A 24,543-nucleotide genomic window follows, 5' to 3' on the forward strand; every position below is an offset into this window, starting at 1 on the left:
ATGGCCTGGGACAATTGCATATTTATTTTGCAGGTTTTATATGCAGAAGCCTTGACGTTTATGTCTTCTCCTGATGGCAAACATTGTTCTTCCTCATCTGAAAGGATGGGAGAGAGTACCTGTTCACCAGGAAAGTAACTTTCTATAGTCATTTTCCCCCCTTTTTTGGGATTTTCCCAACCAGTTACTTGACTTTTGGGTCCTTTGTCAAAAGTAGGGTGTACTCTGGGGACCTGTAAGACCTCAGTTCCTCCAAGGTGGCACAATCAAGGGAAAGATGTTACTCCCTGTCCAGGCTTGAGGCTGAGATTCATATCAGCTGCTCAGTTCCCCCAGGGGCTTTAGGCAGGGGCAGGGCTGTCACTCAGGGCTGAGGTTCAGATCAGCTGCTCAGTTCCCCCCAGGGGCTTTATCCAAAAATAGATACTGACTGCTGCCTGCCCAGGCATTGCAGCCACCACCCACTGCTGCTGTTGCCACCCCTGTACCACCTGGGACCAGGGCTAGGGGAGGACCCTGCTCCCTTGTCAGGGAGGTGAAAAAGCCCTTTCACTCACCTTTGAAGCTATCTTTGGTGCTGTGTGTTGAGGGATCTATGAACCGTGGCTGCTGCTACCCAGGATTACACCCCTGAGGCCTGCTCTGGTCCTCCTTCCAGCGCCATCCAACCAAGGTTGGGCTGGGCTGCCCTCCACATCCATTGCGACAGACTTTTCCTGTTGGCCTTTCAGGTCACCCTGGGCTGGATATCTCCTCCACTCTACTGTTCTGTGGCTTCTCCTGCTCTAGACTTTGTTGAGAGTCTTTCTTTACTGGTATTTTATGGGCTGTGGGGGAAGAGCTAGAGTATATGTGTCTTTCCACTCCATCATATTGGCTCCGGCCCCTAGTCTATTTTTTAAGGCATTATTTTCTTCAGCATTTTTTGGGGTCTCCTTTTAGGGACTCGGTTTTCATGATTTTCTTGCATCACTCTCATTTCTTTTCCCAATTTTTCTTCTACTTCTCTTACTTGATTTTCAAAATCCTTTTTGACCTCTTCCATTGCCTGAGCCCCATTTATATTTTTCTTTGAGGCTTTTGATGTAGGAGAGACAATTTAAAAATTATTGGACTACCTGAAAGTCATGATCAAAAAAAGAGCCTAGACATCATCTTTCATGAAATTATCAAGTAAAACTGCTCTGATATTCTAGACCCAAAGGGCAAAATAGAATTTGAAAGAATCCACTGATCACCTCCTGAAAGAGATCACTAAAGGAAAATGACTAGGAATATCATAGCCAAATTCCAGAGTTCCCAGGTCAAAGAGAAAATATTGCAAGCAGCCAGAAAGAAACAATTTGAGTACTGTGGAAACATAACAGAATAACACAAGATCTAGTAGCTTCTACACTAAGGGATTGGAGGGCTTGGAATATGATACCCTGGAGGTCAAAGGAGCTAAGGTTAAAACCAAGAATCACCTACCCAGCAAAACTGAGTATAATACTTCAGGGGAAAAAATGGTCATTCAATGAAATCAAGCATTCTTGATGAAAAGACCAGAACTGAATAGAAAATTTGACTTTCAAACACAAGAATCAAGAGAAGCATGAAAAGGTAAACAGGAAAGAGAAATCGTAAAGGGCTTTCTAAAGTTGAATTGTTTACATTCCTACATGGAAAGATAGTATTTGTAACTCTTGAGGCTTTTCTCAGTATTTTGGTAGTTGGAGGGATTATGCATACACACACACACACACACACACACACACACACGTATACGGACAGCACAGGGTGAGTTTAATAAGAAGGGATGATACCTAAAACAAAAAAATAAAATAAAATTGAGTTTTGAGAGAGGAATGTATTGAGAGGAAAAGGGGAGAAATGGAAAGGGGCAAATTATCAGTCATAAAGTAGGCAAGACAACACTTTTTTCAGGGGAGAAGAAAAGGGAGGAAGTGAGATGGAAAAAGGGAAGCTTACTCTCTTCACATTTAGCTTAAGGAGGGAATGACATGCACACTCAGTGTGGTATGAAAGTTTATCTTGCACTACAGAAGGGTAGAGGAGAAGGGAGCAAGTTGGGTGAGAGGGATGATAGAAGGGAGGACAAGTGGGAGAAGGGAATAATCAGAAGCAAACACTTTTGGGAAGGGACAAGATCAAAAGAAAGAATAGAATAAATGGAGGACAGGACAGGATGGAGGGAAATAGTTAGCGTTACACAACATGACTTTTATGGAAGTCTTTTGCAAAACTCCACCCATACAGCCTTTATTGATTTGCTTGCCTTCTCAGTGGTGATGAGTGGGGAGGAACGAAGGGAGAGAAGTGGGAATTCAAAGTATTAGGAATGAATGTTGAGAATTGTTTTTGCATACAACTGGGAAATAAGAAATACAGGTAATGGGGTATAGAAATCTATCTTGCCCTACTAGGAAGGAGAGAAGAAGGGGATAAGGGAAGGAAGAGATATGATAGAAAGGAGGGCATATTGAGGCAAGGGGTAATCAGAATGCAAGACATTATGGGGTGGGGGCAGGGGAGAGATGGGGGAAATTCGGAACTCAGAATTTTGTGGAAATGAATGTTGAAAACTAAAAATAAGTAAACATAATAAAAAGAGAAAAAATAAAAATAAATATTGAAAATTGTTTTTTACATACAACTGGGAAATAAGACACACAGGCAGTGGAATGTAGCAATCTATCTTGCCCTACAAGAAAGTAGAGGGGATGGGAATAAGAGAAGGGGTGTATGTGTGTAACACAAGGGAGGGCAGATTGGGGAAAGGAGAAATTAGAATGCATACCATCTTGGCAGGGGGATGGAGATGGGGAGAAAATTTAAATCTTGTGGAAGTGAATGTTAAAAACTAAAAATTAATTAATGAATTAAAGAAATAAAAATAAAAGATTGCTTTTCCCTGTCTTTCTACTGCTTCTGTTGTTCCAGGATTTTATCTGGGATGCTATTTTGGGGTTTTTTAGAGGTCAGTAAAAAAGAGTGAGAGTGATTTACTGCTTCCTCCACCATCTTGGCTCCCAGAAGTCCTCAACCACATTTGGATTTTAGAAATCGCATTTGGATTAAAGCCACCCACCATGCACCTGTTTGTGTAAGAATCCTTGAAAGGCCTGTCTGCCCCCTCATGTGCTTTAAATCTTAGTAGATGATAGTGGTCCTTTATTCAGGTTAATTATGGTTTATCATACCAGAATGAGGCATCCACTCCAGTTTTCAGTTTTATGTTGAACTGTTTAAATATCTGTTCAAACTGCTTTGGGGGGGGGGGGGGCAGGGCAGAGGGAAGATGGTGGAGTGAAAGCACAGACTCACCTGAGCTCTACCACAGATTCCTTTAGAAACCTCTCAAAAGTGAATCTGAACAAATTTTAGAGTGGTAGAATCCACTAGGAGACAGAGTGTGGCAGATTTCCAGCCCAGGATAGCCTGGAAAGTCAATGGGAAGGATCTGTTACATGGGGCTGGGGGAGTGCAGAGCATGTGGACTGCACCAGCATAGACTCAGTCATAGCAGAGTGGGAATGGCTTGGGCAGACAGAATCAGAAGCAGCAGTGTGGATTCCCAAACTTCCCAGCAGAAGGTGGGAATCTAGCGGACCTGAGTGAAAGAGAACCGCAGAACCTCTTTCCCTCCCCGTTTTATTAACAGCAGCCACTCCTGGGGATAACAGTCCACAGACTAAATGTTTGAAAGTCACTTGAACTTCCAGGAGCCAAGATGGTGGAGTAAACTGTAAGTGCTCTCACCCTCCCCTTGTTGACCTTGTAAAACCCAGAGAATAGTGCCCCAAGAAAAATCCAGGAATAGGAATCAGCAGAAGGGGCACAACAGTCTTTCAGTTTAGGAAGCTAGGGAGATCAATGAGAAGAGTCACTCTTGTTGTGGCTGAAGGGGACCAGTGGAAGACCGGAGTTGTCCCAGACAACCCCACCTCAGCTACCCAGCAGATCTTGAGCCCCAGAGGGTGGAGCTGGTAAGCACCAGCACCAGGACCCCAGGCATGCCTTAGCACAGCCAGGGAAATTGGGCATATACCAGCACAGATGGGGTTAATCAGCTGCTGAACCTGCTAGTGCTCTAGAGCAGCTCTAGGGAAGGAGGAGACCTCCTGTGATCAGACTACTCCTCCCCCACACCTCACTCTGTGGACTTCAGTGTAACCCTGGGGAAACTCAGAAAGACTTCACTTGACCTCGGCCTTGGCACACACCAGCCAGCTCAGCACCAGGTAAGTTCCAGCATTTTATAGCTTCTAACTGACAAAACCAGAGGCTACAGCAGAGGAAACTAGTAACCAAGCCCCAAGCTCCCAGCACAAGAAACATGGGACAGAACCCCCTGTGCCCCAGAAGCCAAGATCTACTTTAAAAGTTAGGAAAAAGACAATCACATGAGCAAGAAGCAAATCAGAATATCAGACCTTAGAATCTTACTACAGGGACAGGGAAGATCAAAATATGAATTTAGAAGAGGACAGCACTGACAATATACCCACATCTGAAACCTCAGAAAGGAATATGAACTGGTCTCAAGGCAAAAGAGCATTCTTGGAAGAGCTAAAGAAGGATCTTAAAAGATAAATTAGAGAGGTAGAAGAAAAATTGACCAATAATTTTAAAAATACAATTTTAGAAATACATAAGTGAATTCACTGAAGGGAACAACACCTTAAAAAGTACAATTGACCAAATGAATAAGGAGATAAAAAGCTTAACGGGAGAAAATAACTCCTTAAAAGGGAACAATGGACAAATGGAAAAGGAGATACAAAAGCTAACTGAAGAAAACAAGGTGTTAAAAATTAGAGTTGGGCAAGAAGAAGCTAATGACATTATGAGGCATCAAGAATCAGTCAAAGAAAATCTAAAGAATGAAAAAATAGAAGAAAATGTAGAATATCTCATTGGAAAAACAACTGACCTGGAAAACAGACCCAGGAGAGAAAATCTAAGCATTATTGGTCTACCAGAAAATCATGATGAACAAAAGAGCCTGAACAATATCTTCCAAGAAATCACCAAGGAGAATTACCCTGAAGTCCTAGATCCAGAGGGCAAAATAATCATAGAAAGAATCCACCTGTAACCTCTGGAAAGAGATCCTAAATTGAAAATGATAAGGAATATTGTTGCCCTATTCCAAAACTATCAGGTCAAAGAGAAAATACTGCAAGCAACCAGAAAGAAACAATTCACACATTGAGGAACTACAGTCAGGACCACACAAGACCTTGCAGCTTCTACATTAAGAGATTGGAGGGATTTGAATGATATTCAGTAAGTCAAAGGAGCTTGGACTACAACCAAGTAAAACTCAGTAAAATTGAGCATAATCTTTCAGGCAAGGAGATGAACATTCAATGAAATAAAAGTTTTCCAGACCTTCCTGATGAAAAAACCAGAGTTTAATAGAAAATTTCATCTTCAAATACAAGACTCAGGACAGGCATAAAAAGGTAAATGGGGGAAAAAAGAAAAAAAACTTGTTATTCAATATGGGCAACTGTTTACATCCCTATATGGGAGAATGATGCTTGTTAATCTTGAGAATGGTATATATTTATTATGAGATTTAAAAAGGATATACGTAGATAGAGGAAGTGGGTATAAATTAACTGATGTGATGATAAAAAAGTAATTAAAGGGTCTGAAGGGATTGTAATGGGAGAATAGGAAAAGAGAAGGCAGAAAAGGGTAAATTACATCACATGAAGAAGCACAAAAACATAGTAGAGGAAAAGAAGGGAGGGAGATGAGTGTTGTTTCAGCTTTATTCTCATTGGATTTGGTTCAAGGAGGGAACAACGTACTCAGTTAAGCATAGAAATCTAACTTGTTCTACAGGCAGTAGGAGGGGAAAGGGGAAAGAAAAGTGAAGGGGGGCTGATAGAAGAGAGGGATGATTGAGGGAGGTGGTAGTCAAAAGTAAAACTCTTTTGAGGAGAAGGGAGAAATAAAAGCATAAACAGGAGGGGGAAATAGAATGGAAAGAAAGACACAGATAGCAATCATAACTATGAATGTGAATGGGATGAATTCTCCCATCAAATGGAGGAGGATAGCAGAATGGATTAATAACTGTAATCCTACAATATGTTGTTTACAAGAAACACCTTTGAAAGGGGATACCCACAGTGTAAAGGTAAAAGGGTGGAGTAAAATATATTATGCTTCAAATGGAGTAAAAAAGTCAGGGAAAGCAATCCTAATCTGAGACAAAGCAAAATAGAAATAGATTTAATCAAAAGAGATAAGGAAGGAAACTATGTCCTACTAAAAGGCACCATAGACAATGAAGCAATATCATTACTAAACATATATGCTCCAAGGAGTATAGCATCCATATTCTTAAAGGAGAAGTTAAGGGAGTTACAGGAAGAAATAGACAGCAACACTATATTAGTGGGGGACCTCAACCTCCCCCTTTCTGAATTTCATAAATCCAACCTCAAAATATAAAAGAAAAAAGTTAAGAAGGTGAATAGAATTCTGGAAAAGGTAGATATGATAGACTTCTTGAGAAAACTGAAGGGGGATAGAAAGGAATGTATCTTTTTCTCAACAGTACATGACACATACACAAAAACTAATCATGTACTAGGGCATAAAAATCTCACAATCCAGGGCAGAAAGGCAGATATAGTCAATGCTTCCTTTTCAGATCATGGTGTAATAAAAATTATATGTAATAAAGGGCCATGGAAAGATAGACTAAACATTAATTGGAAACTAAACAAACTAATCCTAAAGAATGAGTGGGTCAAACTGTTTCTGAATCCCAGCAAAGTAAACTTCCTTGGTACTGAGAAAAATAAGTTACTAGTTGTGCAATACTTTTACCCTATTTTCTTCTACAAATTTCACTTTGATAGATGCATCATTTTGTATTTGAGTTTGTTTTCCTTTACAGGTTTAGAACAGATCCTTTAACCAGTCAGTCTCTAGCAAAATATTTACATCACACAGTCTAAGATTCAGTTCCTCTAAATCAGAGGATGCAACATTTATTTCAGACACCTGGTACTTTTATATGTTTTCACAGGTATTTATGTATTTTGAATTATTGTGCTCACACTTGCAATTTAAAAAATTAATAGCTCCAAAAAGTGTTTTTCCATCTTTATCTGGCAATTTCTGGCCATCTGCATTGTAGTCAAATTGTTCATGGAGTTCTAGAAACTTCATCTTAGGTCAGGTCAAGTTCCCTCTGAATATGTACCATCTGGCAGAGTTGAAAGGAGCTGGTTTATGTATGTTTTCATTTTTTTCTTATAATCTCTTATTATTTTAAACTGAACTTCCAGTTAATGGCCCACTGTTTTTGAGCCATAGATCACCTTCTTAGAGGTACTTGATGAGTATGCTTATAGATTTTTAGACTTTATTTTCTCATAAGTTCTAATTTCCCCATTACCATGGTGAGATAAACTATATCATGGTGATGTTATTTTGGTCTTCTTTAAGTGTGAAAAATAAAAAACTGTTTCTCCCCTGTAGAATTTTTAGTTTCGTTTGCTAAAATAACTGGTCTGATTTTTTTTCTGTGTTCTCTGGCTACTCTGAAATAGTCTAATGATCCCTTATCCCTCTCCCTCCCCGCCCACCACATATTCTGGTGCTATCAGTCATGACTTATAATGTGGGTTTCCAATAGTCCCAAGACATGCTGTTAATGAGCACTTCAGATTCCTGCCAAGGCTTTGCTTTTGAGAATCTTCAAGTTCCCCATGATCAGTCACCAGGATCTTTGCTGCTAGGTTTTGGGGGAAGTTCTTGGCTCATGAGCAGGCACTGTCTCTGATGTCTGCACATAATAGGGATATAGTGGGTATACTATCTGAGGGCAAAAAAAGGAGGGGAAATAATCCTGGCCCTATCTGGTCTCTCTACCAACCTCAGACAGATGTCCTTGACATCCTAAATAGCCAGCACAGCCTCCTATTCCTGGTATCCCTTTTCAAATCAAATGTAGGAATCTTGTCTACAAAATTTTGCCTTCACTTCAAGACATCCAATGACGGGGGAAGCCACAATCTCCCAAAGCAGTCCATTCCACTTTAAGATAGTTCTAGCTGTAAGGAAAGTTGATTTTATTTGTTTGTTTGTTCCTTCCCTTCTTCCTTTGAAAAAGAAAAAAAATTCTTGTAACAAATTTCTCAGTAAAAATGTATGTCTCATGCATCTTGAGTCAATATCTGTCAGAAAGTGAGGAAGTTTTTCTCTGTGTCAAAATAGAAAAGAAAAAAAACTTCTCTAAATTTTCCTTTTTGCAGCTCCTAACTTTCTAGCTCTTTTGGGCTACCCAAACAAATCTAATCTCTATTTTCCAGTGAAAGGCCCTTTGTAAACACATGATTCTTTCACCTGTTTATTTCAGAGCCTCCCATTCCAGACATTGAATTTATTGCAGTACAAGGAGGTCCTTTACCACCCCTGAGTCTGTGGAAAGCAGAAGACAAAAATGGACCCATCAGGTCAGTAACTATGGCTCTTTGGAGCAAATGGCTGAAGTGGTGAGAGAATGGTACTAAGTAGGCCAGTGATCTTAAGTGCAACAATTCCCTTTTTGGTTCCATGTCCCTGAACTTCACCCTTGATCTTGGTGTCTCCTACCATGGGAGAAATGCTTGACCAAGTATGCTTAGTCTAAAAGGATAAAGCCATAAACAAACCAAAACAAATCACCAAGAACAAAACAAAACATCCATGGATAACTCACTGAAAAACATCTCTATTGAAGAGTCAGCCAACAAGGCATGGCGAGTTAGCAGCATGATTTCACCTGCTAAGAAGTGTACACAAAATGTAGCTGCTAAGATTTGCAAAATGTTGTTAATATGATTCATCTCTGTCCTGTGGTGTATTTGCTCTGAGCCATTTAGATAATGAATTCCAGTCTCCAGAAAGAACTGCAGATGATATATTGCATGGTTAGGACAAGACATCTGTGCACCCTAGGCAAGTTCTGAAATTGTACTGGATCACATGTTACTGCCCAGGAGAAGCCTTGAGCCTTTACTGTAATGCATGACACTTGACTTACCACAGAATAAATATCTAGGGGCCATGGAAATAAGGATTTCTTAGCATGGAGGCCATATTCCTTTATAAAAGCTAATATTAAAACATTTCCCATATTGCACCCTATCTGATAGGGAAGACTGAGCAGCTCTCTTCCCCACGCACCAAATTCATATAATTGTGAATTCTGAAAATATAATTGGGGAAAATGTATAACAAATAAAAGTTCTGAGGGAATACTTAATAATCTCCTTTATTTTAATGAAATAACTCTGGATTTAAGAGACTGGAGTTTTAATTTTTGATAGTCCTTCCAATTCTACATTTTGTCCCAAACCAGCTATTCACCAAGCTCCCTCCAAGGTGCTTTCCAACTCTATTACCCCTCTCCAGGCTTTTCCTCTCCCTTTTATGTTTTGTCTTGCTAAAATAGAATATAAATTATGTGAGGGAAGGAACTGCCTTTCCTTTTGTTTATATTTAGTACCTGGCACATTTTGTTGTCGTCATGTCCTACTCTTCATTTACGATTTTCTTGGCAAAGATACTGGAGTGGTTTGCCATTTCCTTCTCCAATGGATTAAGGCAAACAGAGGTTAAGTGACTTGCCTAAGATCACACAGTTAGTAAGTGCTGAGACTAGATTTGAACTCAGGTCTTCCTGACTCTGGTCCCCATGTTCTATCCATTGAACTATCTAGGTGCCTCCTGAGGTCAAAACTGTTTTCATAATAATACAAAGCTTTGGGGGTTTATTAAAATACCCTTCCCTTTTCCAACTACCTGCGTGAGGCCAGATTTTCTTCGTAGACTTCAACCAGATCATTATATCACAACAGATTGAATACAGTAGCATATGAGAGAATTCAATTATCTTCTATTAAGCTAGACATTAAAGAGATTTGCAAAAAATATATGATAATGCCACTCTAATCACTATTTTTTGTAAAATATAGTTATTTTTTATAAAATATAGTATGTTAACATTAAATAGGTTTGTTATTGTTATTTTGATATAAATTAATAAATATTTTAAAAATCTATCAGTTTTCATTTCTAATATGGTAAATATCAATTAATATAATATCTATGATAAAAGTTTTTAGAGGTCTTCAATAATTTTTAAAAGTGTAAAAGCATCCTGAGACCACAGAGTTTGAGAACCACTGTCTTAAGTGATAATTCTCATGACACTGACAGGTGAGAAAGAAGGCATGGGATGATATATAGGAACATTGTGTGGGATTAGAGAATCATAGAATCCTAGATTTTATCATGGAACGAAGTATAGAAGCTATCTAGAAAATTAAGACCCAGGGAAATAGAGTCTCAAAGGCAGGATTGAATTATAGATTTAGTATTGTCCAGAGTTATCACACTCTGTATGCTGCTATATCAGAGGCCTGCCAAACTCCTTTGTTGCCAGAACCAAATGAAAACATAATAGAGAAAAATGTATAACAAATAAAAATACATAAAACATATATGATGTTAATTTGGAATTTTCTAAGTCAATATGCCACCCATAGGGCTCTTCCAAAAATAAGTTTCTTACCATTGATCTAGTTCAGTGTCATTTTACAACAGGGGAAACTGAGGCTTAAGGTTTAAATGACTTGCCAAAGGTCACAAAAGTCATAAGTAGAAGACAGGTGTTGAACTAAGGTCCTAGAATTCGGGTTTTTCTCTGTACCACATTGCCTCTTGGAACATAGACTCTTATTTCTCCTGCTTTTCCATTAGTCTACAGATAGTCTATGTCCAAAGGTGTTTTGAATAAAGTTTTGCAATCAATGTTAAACTTGTATTTCATGAAAGGAATTGCAGAGTAATGTATTGAGAGTTAGAGTCAGAATCAAGGAGACCCAAGTTCATGTGTTGCCTTAAACATCTACTATATGATACTGAGCAAGTCACTGAACTACTCATTGCCTTTGAACACTAAGTTGCCCAGAAGTTATGGACGTGCTTTGGTAGAGGAGCTCCGTATACTTATGAAATTACATTTCTGATAAAAAAGAAATCAGTTTGTCTATCCCAAGGGAGAGAGTAGTGTTTTCTTTTTTTTACTCTTTTTTATTATTTATTTTTAGTTTTCAACGTTCACTTCCATAAGATTTTGAGTTTCAAAATTTCTCCCCATCTCTCCCCTCCTCTGTCCCAAGACAGCATGCATCCTGATTACCCTTTCCTGCAATCTGCTCTCCCTTCTATCACCCCACACACACTTATCTCTTTCCCTTCTATTTTCCTGTAGGGATAGATTTCTATACCCCATTGTCTATATATCTTATTTCCCAGTTGCATGCAAAAACAATTTTTAATGTTTGTTTTTAAAACTTTGAGTTCTCCATTCTCTCCCTTCCTCCCTCCCCACCCACCGTCATTGAGAAGGCAAGCAATTTGATGTGGTTTATACTTGTGTAATCATGCAAAACACTTCCATAATAGTCATGTTGTGAAAGACTAACTATATTTCTCTCCATCATGCTCCCCATTTATTCTATTCTCTCCTTTGACTCTGCCCCACCTCAAAAGTGTTTACTTCTGACTACCCCTTCCCCATTTTCCCTCTCTTCTATCATCCCTCCTCTCTTATTCCTTTCCCCCTTCCTTCTTGTAGGGTAAGATAGATTTTCATACCCAATTGAGTGTGCTTGTTATTTTCTCCTTCAGTCAAATCTGATGGGAGTAAGGTTCACCCATTCCTTCTCACCTCCCTCCTCTTCCCCTCCACTGTAAAAGCCTTTTCTTGACTCTTTTATGTGAGATAATTTACTCCATTGCAAATATCATCTTTCCATGTGGAAATGTAAACAGTTCAACTTTGGTAAGTCCCTTATGATTTCTCTTTCCTGCTTACCTTTTCATGCTTGCCTTGATTCTTCTGTTTGAAAGTCAAAATTTTTATTCAGCTCTGGTCTTTTCATCAAGAATGCTTTAAAGCCCTGTATTTCATTGAATAATCATTTTTTCCCTTGAAGTATTATACTCAGTTTTGCTGGGTAGGTAATCCTTATTTTTAATCCTAGCTCCTCTGGCCTCTGCAATATAATATTCCAGGCCCTCTGGTCCCTTAACGTAGAAGCTGCTAAATCTTGTGTTATCCTGATTGTGGTTCCACAACACTTGAATTGTTTCTTTCTGGCTGTTTGCAATATTTTCTTCTTGACCTGGAAACTCTGGAATTTGGCTACAATATTCCTGGGAGTTTTCCTTTTGGAATCTCTTTCAGGGTGTGATTGGTGGATTCTTTCAATTTCTATTTTCCCCTCTGGTTCTAGAATATCAGGGCAGTTTTCTTTGATAATCTCTAGAAAGATGATGTCTAAGCTCTTTGGTGATCATGGCTTTCAGGTAGTCCAATAATTTTTAAATTCTCTCTCCTGAATCTATTTTCCAAGTCAGTTGTTTTTCCCATTAGGTGTTTTACATTGTCCTCTATTTTTCATTCTTTTGGTTTGTTTTATAATTTCTTGGTTTTTCATAGAGTCATTCATTTTCATCTGCTCCATTCTAATTTTTGCAGAATTATTTTCTTCCATGAGCTTTTGGACCTCCTTTTCCATTTGCTCAATTGTGTTTTTTAAGGAATTCTTTTCCTCATTTCAGGACTTTTTTTGGTATTTAGATTAGTCTATTTTTTAACAAGCTATTGACTTGTTTTTTGTGATTTTCTTGCATCACTCTCAGTTCTTTACCCAATTTTTCCTCTACTTCTCTTACTTGACTTTCAAAATCCTTTTTGAGCTCTTCCATGGCATGCAACCAATTCGTATTTTTCTTGGAGGCTTTGTGTGTAAGATCTTTGACTTTGTTGTATTCTTTTGGTTGTATGTTTTGATCATCCATATCACCAAAGTAAGATTCTGTAGTCTGATTCCCCCCCCCCCCCCCCCACTGTTTGCTCATTTTCCCAGTCAATTACTTGACTTTTCAGCTCTTTGCTAAGTTAGGGCTCTGCTTCCAGAGTAAAGAGTACACTGTCCTAAGCTTCAGGGGTTTTGTGCAGCTGTTTTTAGAGATATTCCTAGGGATCTGCAAATATTTAGTTCTTCCAAGATTATGTGATCAAAGGAGAGATGTTTACTCCTCTCTCAGTCTGTGCTCTGGTCTGTGAACAGCCACGAGAACTCTTTTCTGCCTTGGAACTGTGAGGAGGATTGCCTCTCCACAGCTGCCACAAGCTACACCATGCCAGCACTCCTCCTTGCCCCAGGACCACCACCCAGGACTGCAACCCAGATCTAAACAAGGACAAAGCAAGAGAGTCCTTCCTTAGTGCGAGCAAAGAGATCCCTGGAATCTCACTCTGATCTGCCACTCAATCCCTCCCCTGTCTGTGGGTCAAGAGCTCTGGAAGTAGCTGCTGCTGCTGTCACCACCACTGCCACCCTGGGATTGGGGTCAGACCATAGTCCTTTCTCTCTCAGGACCAACAGAAATTTTCTACTGACCTTCTAAATTATGTCTTGCATTTGTGGGTTGAGAAGTCTGGAAACTGCCACAGCTGGCAGTGATTCAGTTCCCTGAGGCCTACTCCATGCTTGCTGGGGCTCAGTCTGGGCTGGCACGACACACACTGAACTGAGCTCTTCTCTCAGACTGGTGCAGCAGACCTTTTCTGTTGACCTTTCAAGTTGTCTTGGACCAGAAGTTTGTTTCACTCTGCCATTTTGTAGGTTCTACTGCTCTAGAATTTGTTTAGAGTCATTTTTTTACAAGTATTTGGAAGGATTTTGGGGAGAACTCAAGGAAGTTTCTGCTTTCCTTTTACCATCTTGGCTCTGCCCCCAAGAGTAGTGTTTTCTTAAGACAAAGTAGATGGGATCCTAAAGGAGTGGTAGAATTAAGACTAGGTGGCATAGTAGAAGGAGTGTGGGTTTGGAATCAGAAAGACCTGAGTATAAATCTTGCCTCAGACACTTACCAGCTGTGCCATCTCTGAGTAAGTCACTTAATCCTTGTCTGCCTAAGTTTCCTTATTTGTAAAATGGGAATAATAATAGCACCTACCCCACAGAGTTGTTTTGAAGATCAAGTAAGATTAGTGATTTGCAAACTTTAAAGTTATGAATGCTAGCTGTTATTATGATTAAAGACAGCTGCTTCCCTTTACCTGGTTGAAGCCTGGCATTGTTTGCCTTGTGAAAATGGCAATCAGCAGACAAATCCTAATACATGGGTGTTAAGATGGTATTTCCTGTAGTTTACACAGTAGGGATGAGTACAATGCCAGGTTATAAAAAGGATAGAAAACTGAGACTTGGAGTCGAGAAGACCCAAATTCAAATCCTACCTCATATACTTACCATATGACTCTAGGCTTCAGTTTCCTTATCTGTAAAAACTTTAGTTCTTCCAGTAACAATGTAGGGACTGGAGCTGAACTATAAGAAAAGTTGAATGCTAAAGAACTGATGCTTTTGAATTGTGGTGCTAGAGAAGACTGTTGACAGTTCCTTGGACAGCAAGGTGGTGAGATCAGTCAATACTTAAATACTTAATAAATTAAAGACTTAATACTTACTTAAATATACTTAAATAAATTGATACTTAAATATTCAAATAATTTATACTTAATACTTAAATAGATTAATTCAGGCTATTCACTAGAAGCTGAAGCTTAAATATTTTGGCTACATAATGAGAAGATGGGAAAGACTCTGATGTTGGGAAAGATTGAAGGCAAAAGGAGAAGTCAATGTTAAAGGATGAGATGAGTAGAAAGTAATGGAAGCAATGAACATGAACGTGAACAGACTTTGAGAGATAGTGGAAAATAGAAGGGTCTGGCTGCTATGGTCCATGGGGGTCATGAAGAGTTGTGCAGAACAGAGCAACTCAACAATAAGAACAACAGGAAGGGGTATCAATGGTAGCTACCTCAAAGTGTTGTTGTGAAGCTCACAGGCCATAACACATGTAAAACTCTTTGTGAACTGAGATGCTAGTAATATTTCTGTGCTTTTCCATTATCTTCTCCTTGCCCCTACCTCTTTAAAAATGTAATTGAAAGGGAGAGAAGTTGGAACTCAAAGTTTTAAAAACAAATGTTAAAAATTGTTTTTGCATGCAGCTAGGAAATAAGATATACAGGCAATGGGGTAGAGAAATCTATCTTGTCCTCCAAGAAAATAGAGGGGATGGGGATAAGAAAAGGGAAGGCTGTGATAGGAGGGAGGGCAGATTGGGGGAAGGGGTAATCAGAATGCACGTTGTCTTGGGGTGGGTGGAGGGGAGAGATGGGGAGAAAATTTGGAACTCAAAATCTTGTGGAAATGAATTTTGAAAACCAAAAATGAGTAAATAAATTAGAATTTTTAAAAAATGCAACTGAAACTTGGGTTTTAAGAGATCTATGATTATGCAGTAAATAGTTGGTGAAGGCCAATATTTTTGTTTTCTTTTTCTGGTGTCATTGAGAACTATAGAGCAGATCAGTGTATATACACTCAGAAGAGGATAACAAAGTCAAAGTCTCCAAGAAAAATGTGAATTGGTCTCAGGCCATGGAAGAACTCAAAAAGGATTTTGAAAATCAAATAAGAGAGGTAGAGGGAAAATCGGAAAGAGAAATAAGAACAATGCAAGCAAATAATGAAAAATGAGTCAACAGCTTGATAAAGGAGACTGAAAATACTGAAAAAATACCACCTTAAAACAGAATAGACCAGATGGTTTTAAAAAAGTACAAAAGAGACATTGAGGAGAAGAAATTGTCCAAATGGAAAAAGAGGCACAAAAATTCAGTGAAGAGAAGATCTACTTAAAAAGTAGAATTGTCCAAATGAAAAAGAAGGTACAAAAACTCACTGAAGAAAACAATTCCTTAAAAATTAGAATTGGGCAAAAGGAAGCTAATGACTACAAGAAATCAAGAAGTAAAACAAAACCAAAAGAATGAAATGTAGAAGATAGTATGAAATATCTCATTGGAAAAACAACTGACCTGGAAAATAGATCCAGGAGAGATAATTTAAAAATTATTGGACTAACTGAAAGCTATGGTTAAAAAAAGAGCTTAGAAATCATCTTTCAAGAAATTACCAAGAAGAACTGTCCTGATATTCTAGAATTGGAGGATAAAATAGAAATTGGAAGAATCCACCAATTACCTCTTGAAAGAGATCCCAAAATGAAAACTGCCAGGAATATTATATCCAAATTCCACAGTTCCCAGGTCAAGGAGAAAATATTGAAGCAGGCAGAAAGAAATAACTTAAGTATGGGGGAGCTACCATGAGGATAACATAAGATCTAGCAGTTTCTACATTAAAGGATTTGAGGGCTTGTAATATGACATTCTGGAGGGCAAAGAAGCTAGGATTACATCCAAGAATCACCTACTTAGCAAAACTAAGTATAATCATTAAGAGAAAAAAATGGAAATTCATTGAAATAGAGGACTTTCAAATATTCTTTTTTTAAAAAAAATTAATTTATTTTTATTTCTTAACATTCAATTCTATAAGCTTTTAAGTTTTGAATTTTCTTCATCTCTCTCCCTACCCCCAAGGCAGCATGCAATCTGATATAAATTCTCCATATACATTCATATTAAACATATTTCACAGGTATCATCTTGTAAAGAAGAATTAGAACTGATGGGATGAACCACAAGAAAGAAGAATCAAAACAAAAAGAAATAAAGACAGCAAATAGTATGCTTCAATGTGCATTCAGACTCCAAAGTTCTTTTTCTGGATATGGATAGCATTTTCTGTCATGAGTCTTTTGGAGCTGTTTTAGAATCTTTCGTTGCTAAGAAGAGCAAGTTGGTCCAAATTGGTCATTGTACAGTGTTGCTATTACTGTGTACAATGTTCTCCTGGTTCTGCTCACCTTAGTCAGCTATCAGTTTATGTACATCTTTCCAGGGTTTTTTGGAACTCTGCCTGGTCATCATTTCTTATAACACAATAGTATTCCATTACATTAATATACTACAACTTGTTCAGCCATTCCCCAACTGATGGGCATCCCCTTGGTTTCCAATTCTTGGCTACCACAAAAAGAGTTGCTATAAATATTTTTATACATGTGGGTCCTTTTCATATTTATTTATCTCTTTGGCATTCAGGCCCAGAAGTGGTATTTCTGGGTCAAAAGTTATGCACATTTTTATAGCCCTTTGGACATATTTCCAAATTGTTCACCAGAATGGTCGAGTTCACAATTCCACAAACAATGCATTAGTGTTCTAATTTTCCCACATCTTTCCCAACATTTACCATTTCTCTGTTTTGTCATATTAGCCAATCTGATAGGTGTGATATGGTACCTCAGAGTTATTTTAATTTGCATTTCTCTAATCAATAGTGATTTAGAACATGTTTTCATATGACTGTAATTAGCTTTAATTTCTTCATCTGAAAACTGCCTGTTTATGTCCTTTGATAGTCTATCAATTTGGGAATGACTTTTATTCTTATAAATTCCACTCAATTCTCAATGTATTTTAGAAATCAGAGACTCTGGTTGTAAAAATTCTTTCCATTTTCTGCTTCCCTTGTAATCTTCATTGCACTGGCTTTTCTGTGCAAAAACTTTTCAATTTAATGTAATCAAAATCATCCTTTTTGCATTTCATAATGTTCTCTATCTCTTGTTTGGTTATAAATTCTTCCCTTCTTCATAAATCTGACAGGTAAACTGTTCCCTGCTCTCCTAGCTTGCTTATAGTATCAGCCTTTATATCTAAATCATGTACCCATTTTGACTTTATTTCAGTATATGATGTAAGATATTAGTCTATGCCTAGTTTCTGCCATACTATTCTCAATTTTTTCAGCAGTTTTTGACAAATAGTGAGTTCTTATCCTAGAAGCTGGGGTCTTTGGGTTTATGAAACAGTAGTTTACTATAGCCATTGACTACTGTGTCTTGGGTAACTAACCTATTCCACTGATCCACCACACTTTCTAAACCAGTACCAAGTAGTTTTGATGATTTCTGCTTTATAATACAATTTAAGGTGTGGTATGGCTAGGCCACCTTCCCTACTCAAGCATTCTTGATGAAAAGACCAGAGCTGAATAGAAAATTTGATTTTCAAGAGAAACATATAAAGGTAAACAGGAAAAGAAAATCATAAGGGACTTAATAAGATTAAACCATTTACATTCCTACATGGGAAGATGATACTTATGAAAAATTACTCATTATTAGGGCAATTAGAAGGAGTATATATAGACAGAGGATGCAGGTGTGAATTGAATATGGAGGGATTTTATCTAAAAATATAATTAAGTGGTGAGAAAGGAATGCACTAGGAGAAAGGAAAAGAGAGAGGTAGAATGGGGTAAATCATCTCACATAAAAGAAGAAAAATCTTTTATAATGATGGGAGAAATAAAGAGGAGTTAGTGAACCTTACTCTAACCGAAACTGACTCAGAGAAGGAATAATATATGCACTTAATCGGGTATAGAAATCTGTCTTACCCTACAGGAAAGAAGAAGGAGAAGGGGATAAGAAAAAGGGTTAGGTGACAGAAGGTAGGACAGATTGGGGAGGGAACAGTCAGAAACAAAACACTCTTAAGGAGAGACGGTGTGAAGGGAGAGAGAGAATAGAATTAAATGATGTGGGGTGGGGATAGGATGAAGGGAAATACAATAGTAACTGAAAAATTTTGAAGCGAGTTTCTCTGATAAAGTCCTCATTTCTCAAACATATAGAGAACTAAGTCAAATATATAAGAATAAGAGCCATTATCCAGTTGATAAATGATCAAAAGATATGATCAATTTTCAGATGAAGTAATCAAAGTTATCTATTGCCCTAACTCACTACTGATTGGAGAAATGCAAATTAAAACAATTCTGACATGCCTCCTATCTGTTAGATTGGCTGAGAGGACAGAAAAGGAAAATGACCAATGTTGGAGGGGAGGTGGGGAAAATAAGACATTAATGCACCATTGGTGCAGTTATGAACTGATTCAGTCATTCTATAGAGCAATTTTGAACTATGCCCAAAGGGCTTTTGATCTAGCAATACCATTACTAGGTCTGTATCCCAAAATTGGTAATAAAAAAAGGACCTATATGTACAAAAATATTTATAGCAGCTCTTTTCTGGTGGTAAAGAACTGGAAATTGAGGGGGTGCCCATCCATTGGGAATGAACAAATTGTGGTATGTGATTATGATGGAATGCTATTGTGCTGGTGTAAGAATGATGAGCAGGGTGCTCTTAGAAAAGCCTGGAAAGACTTACATGAGTTGATGCAAAGTGAAATGTACCATATCTAAAATAGCAGCAGTACTTTAAGATGATCAACTGTGAATGACTTAACTATGCTCATCAAATACAGTGATGCAAGACAACTATGAAGGACTTATGATGAAAAATGCTGTCTATCCCCAGAGAAAAAACTGTGTTTCCAGAAATGGAAGAAACTCTGGGTATTACAGATCCTCTTAGAAAGTTGCTTGGGTTACAGAGGTTAAATGACTTGTTGTAGTCACAAATTCGGAGGCAAGACTTGAACCCAAATCTTCCTCACTCCTAGGCCAGGGCTGTATTCCCTGTAACCTTCTGCCTCTCATTTAGAGATCATGCTGAGCTTTCTTTCAGAGCCCATGGGATTGACTAGTTCCTTTTGGAAGATTAAATGTAATACAGAATAAAGAGCATGAATTTGTATCATAAATTTGAATATGAATCCCATTTGTACTATATGATCTTCAACATGTCACTTAACCTCCTTGGGCCTCAGTTTCTTGATTTGTAAAATGAAGAGATTCAGTTGATGTTCTCTAAGGTCTATTCCTTCTCCAGTCCCTATGATTGCCTATCTTCAAGTAGCTACACTATCCTTTTTTCTTGTGATTTTTACAATTAATTAATTATTAGTTTTCAACATTCACTTTTATAAGATTTTGAGTTCTAAATCCCCTCACCTCTTTTTCCCTCCCCAAGATGGCATGCAATGTGATATAGCCTATACATGTGCAGTCACATGAAACATACTTCTACATTAGTCATGTTGTTAAAGAAGAATCAGAACAAAAGGGAAAAACCACAAGAAAGAAAAGAAAGAGAGAGAGAAAGGAAATATTATGCTTTGATCTACGTTCAGACTCCACATTTTTTTCTCTGGATGTGAATAGCATTTTCCATCATGAGTCTTCTGGAACGATCTTAAGATCTTTGCATTGCTCAGAAGAGCTGTCCATCCAAGTTGCTCATTGCACAATGCTGCTATTACTATGTACAATGTTCTTCTGGTTCTGTTCACTTCACTCACAGTTCATGCAAGTCTTTCCAGGTTTTTTGGAAGTCTGCCTGGTCATTATTTCTTATAGCACAATAGTGTTCCATTACATTCATACACCACAACTTGTTCAGCCATTCCCCAATTGATGGACATCCCCTCAATTTCTAATTCTTGGTGACCACAAAAAGAGCTACTATAGATATTTTTGTTCATGTGAGTCCTTTCCCCTTTTTTATGATCTCTTTGGGATACAGGAGTAGATGTGCTATTGCTGGATCAAAGGGTGTTCACATTTTTGTAGCCCTTTGGACACAGTTCCAAATTGCTCTCCAGAATGATTGAGTCTGTTCACAATTCCAACAACAATACATTAGTGTTCCAGTTTTCCCACTTCTCCAACATTTATCATTTTCCTATTTTGTCATGTTAGCCAACTTGATAGGTGTAATCACGCTGTCCATTTTTATAACAGGGCTTTTCTCTCTGACCACATGAAACCTATTAATTAAATAAACTTTAGAACACAAAGGACACTTGTTGAAGGCGAGTGTTTTTTTTTCTTATTTTAGTGTTTTTGGCATCTGAAAAGGAGATTAATAACTATGAGGAGGTTCATGTTGGACTACATGAGTTCAGACATTGTAAATTTTGTGTTAAAATACACAAACAAGTTAAAGAAAAAACTCTCCTAGTATCTAAGATCAGAATTGACTCTGATTCCCATTCACAATCTGGTAGGAATATTTTGCACTGTTTTCTGAAATAATGCCTGGATTTTCTGAGCCCCAGAAATATGTTTGGTCTAGTAAGATCAGATGGGTCTTTGATCTGATATGTACTTTTCTGTTTAATTCTAGTTCATATCAAGTATTGGTGCTGCCCTTGGCTCTCCAAAGCAAGTTTCCCTGTGATTCTATACAAGATACCACTTTCTTTAGCAATGACTCAAGTACCAAGGGATATGTGGCTGCAGAAATCCTGGCCAAAGACATCCCTGATGCCCGAGAGATCTCTCTTGGTGACAGACTGTACTATGGGAAGTTTTACAATGCACCCTTGAAACCAAGAAATGATTACTGCATTATATTGCGGATCAACAGTGAATGGAATCAGGTACATTCAGAATCCTCAAAAATTATGGATTTTATTTCTATGAAGTCTAAACTCTGAGATTTTGGGGACACTGAGGGGATGGTTACTCTTTACTGTTATTTTTTGTTTTTACATCACCTTCATTTCTTTTTTTTTTCTTTTTGTAAAATTTTATTGTAGACTCAAATGCCAGAACATAAATATGGAAAAGAATCAAAAACATAACATAAATTTAAATATTGAAACTTAAATACAAAGTTAAAAAAAAAAAGCATGTCATGTGCATGGCAGAACTTGAGAGGATTCAAATTATGTAAACAATACATTTTCATTTCAAGAAAGTCTGTATGATAAATAATACTTGTGTTGAAAAATGTCCATCTTTTCTTTGCTTCGTTGTGAGTTCTTTTGTTCTCTGCTGTGCACTATTTACTTTGTTCTTTTTTCCACTTCCTCCCATCCCACCAGAAGTCTACCATAAAGGTTAGATATGTTTCTCTATAGCCACAGATATATACACATATACATATATACATACATGTATAGACATATGCTTTCCCAAACATATTCTACTCCTGATTCTTGTCTTTTCATGTTTGTGCATATCTCTTGTTTCCTATCCCTCCTGCCTCCTCTACTTTACTTCTTCCCACTATCTTGCTCTCCGGTTACTTACCCCTTCCAAGGATCCCTGCCCTATGTTCCCATTCCCATAAATCTAAGCACCTTTATATACCCCTCTTTTACCTATTCCTTCCCCTCTCCCCTCTAAAGATTCCTCCTTTAACCTCTCCCCACTCCCTGTGGCCCTGAATTCTTGTGAATTTAGAAGACTTTTCTACTCTTCTAAGTATTTATGTATTGTTTCTTCTTAAACCCATTCCTGTTGAAAGTAGGATACCAGAACTACTAGTCCTCTTCCCCCATTTAATTCCCCTGTATTGATTCTTCCTCATTCAAATGAGGTGTATAAAATACTCTTTTTAGCTGTTCTTAAATGGTTTTACTTTTTAAATTCATATTCTTCTCAGGTTTTCCCCAATCTTACTTATGAGCTAGTGAATTATTAATAAGAATCTTAGACATACATTTTGCATTTTATATATATGAAAAGTAAAGTCTGTCCTTAGGAATCTGATATAATCAATCTTTGGTATGTACCTTATATTTCTCTTGGTTCTTGTATATCAAATATTCTATTAAGTTCAGGATTTTTTTTTAACAAATTCTTGAAAGTCCAAGAATTGATCAAATGTCCATTTTTTTTTTTCATTCAGAATAATACTTAACTTTGCAGGGTAGGATATTTTCAGCCAGAGCCCTAGTTCTTTTGCTCTTTGATATGTTATGTTTTAAAACCTGCAGTCGTCTAATATCTCTGCTGCTAGATCTTGTGTGAGTCTAATTGTGGCACCACTATATTTAAATTGTTTTAATCTTGATGCTTTTAATATTTTATCCTTGAGCTGGGAGTTTTGGAATTTCATTATGATGTTCCTGAGTTTTCTTCGTGGGATCTCTTTTAAGTGGTGATCGATGAATTTGTTTTTCTACTTCTACTCCCCCTCCTCCCATGTTTCAGGAAATTTTTCATTAACTATTTCTTGTATTATTGTATCAAGATTCTTTTCTTGACCATAACTTTCATTTAGTCTGATTATTTTTATATTTTCCCTTCTGGCTCTATTCTCCAAATCTGTTGTTTTTCTTATGTTTCACTTTCTCTTCTATTTTTTTATTATTCATATTTTGGTTAATTATTTCTTGATCTCTTATAATTTCCCTGGCTTCACTATGCCCAATTCTAATTTTCAAGGTGTCATTTTCTTCCTTAACATTCTGGATTTCCTTTTCTAATTGCTTGACTTTCCTTTCATAACCTCCTTGTTTTTCTTGAATTATTCTTATTTTTTTCTTTAGTTTTTCTTCCATCTCTGTCATTTGGTTTTTAAACTCTTTTTAAAGATCTTCTAAGAATTCTTTTTGGGCAAGTGACCATTTGATGTTATTCTTTGGGGATTTCTTTACTTCAGTATTCTCCTCTGAAGATGAACTCCAGTCTTCTCTATTCCCATAATAATTTTCTATGGTTGAATTCTCTCTCCTTTGTCTGTGTATTTTTTGTAGTAATAGCTTAATTTTTTTAATCACCTCTAGCCCTGGGGTATGGGAAATGGTGCCTCTTGCCCTAGGTCTTCAATTCTCCTCTCTTTCCTGGAACCTCCAACCTCCTGTAAGTCCCCACAGCCAGGGGGTTTCTGTTCCACTGCTTCTGCACTCACCAGATGTGTGCTGGATCCTTCTTGCCCAACTCCTTTTCTCAGCACAGGTAGGTGTGGTATTCCTTGTCATCAGAATTTCCCTCAATCTTTCCTGGCTCAAATGCCCAACTCTCCTCACTATCCCAGGGGTGAAAGTTTCTGTGCCTGGGAACAAGGCAGCCTCTCAAACCAACTAACCCCAGGGCTTGATGCTTGTTAAAAGGGACCTTAGCGTGGAGGTGTTTACTCTTCACAGAGACCAAACCTCCTCCTGAGATTTTTCTTCTGATCTTCTCAAATTGCCCCGGGAAGATCCAAGTTGTGCCCCATTCTTATTTATCTCCACCCACACTTTGTTAGCCCTAAAGAACTATTTTAACTCTTTAGTGGGGAAAAATCTTGAGAGCTTGGAATTTTCTGACTTACTCTTCCATTTTCCCAAAATCCTCTCAATCCCCTTCATTTCTAATATAGCCCTCACCTCTGCCCAACAAGCCATCTTTTGCAACAAACAGTTCAGTAAAATTAACTAGCATTTCAACTGAATCTGACAGTGTACATAATGTTCCGTATCCATAGGCAATCTCTTCTTCAAAGGGAAGGAGGTACATTTTTTTTCATGTCCTCTTGACAGATGTTTGGATCATTATTGTAATGTTCAGTTTTGCTTCTGTTTTTCTTTCCTTTTGCATTTTCCATTTACATTTACCTATTCTCCAATTTATGGGCATGCTCTTCGTTTCTAGTTCTTTACTACTACAAAAAGTGCTACTATAAATATTTTGTGATATATGGGGCCTTTGTTTGACATTTGGGGTATATTCTTAACAGTGGAATTTCTTGGTTAAAAGTTATTACTGTTTTAGTCACTTCAAGCTCTGGATTTTTTAAAAAGTAATTTACTTCTCTATTATCTGAGATGGGCAT

At 37.6% G+C, this 24,543-nt stretch overlaps 1 protein-coding gene across 1 annotated transcript in view; it reads left to right on the forward strand.

The window, feature by feature from the left end:
* The window catches only part of SUSD1 (sushi domain containing 1), a 311,600-nt gene that overhangs the window by 221,340 nt on the left and 65,717 nt on the right, over positions 1–24,543 (forward strand). The window contains exons 13-14 of the mRNA XM_072598065.1: positions 8,393–8,489; positions 21,121–21,376. Of these exons, the coding sequence (XP_072454166.1) occupies positions 8,393–8,489; positions 21,121–21,376 (353 nt within the window). The remainder of the gene's footprint in view (positions 1–8,392; positions 8,490–21,120; positions 21,377–24,543) is intronic.

Source organism: Notamacropus eugenii, chromosome 3, assembly GCF_028372415.1.
Source record: "Notamacropus eugenii isolate mMacEug1 chromosome 3, mMacEug1.pri_v2, whole genome shotgun sequence".
NCBI classification, from domain to species: Eukaryota; Metazoa; Chordata; class Mammalia; order Diprotodontia; family Macropodidae; genus Notamacropus; species Notamacropus eugenii.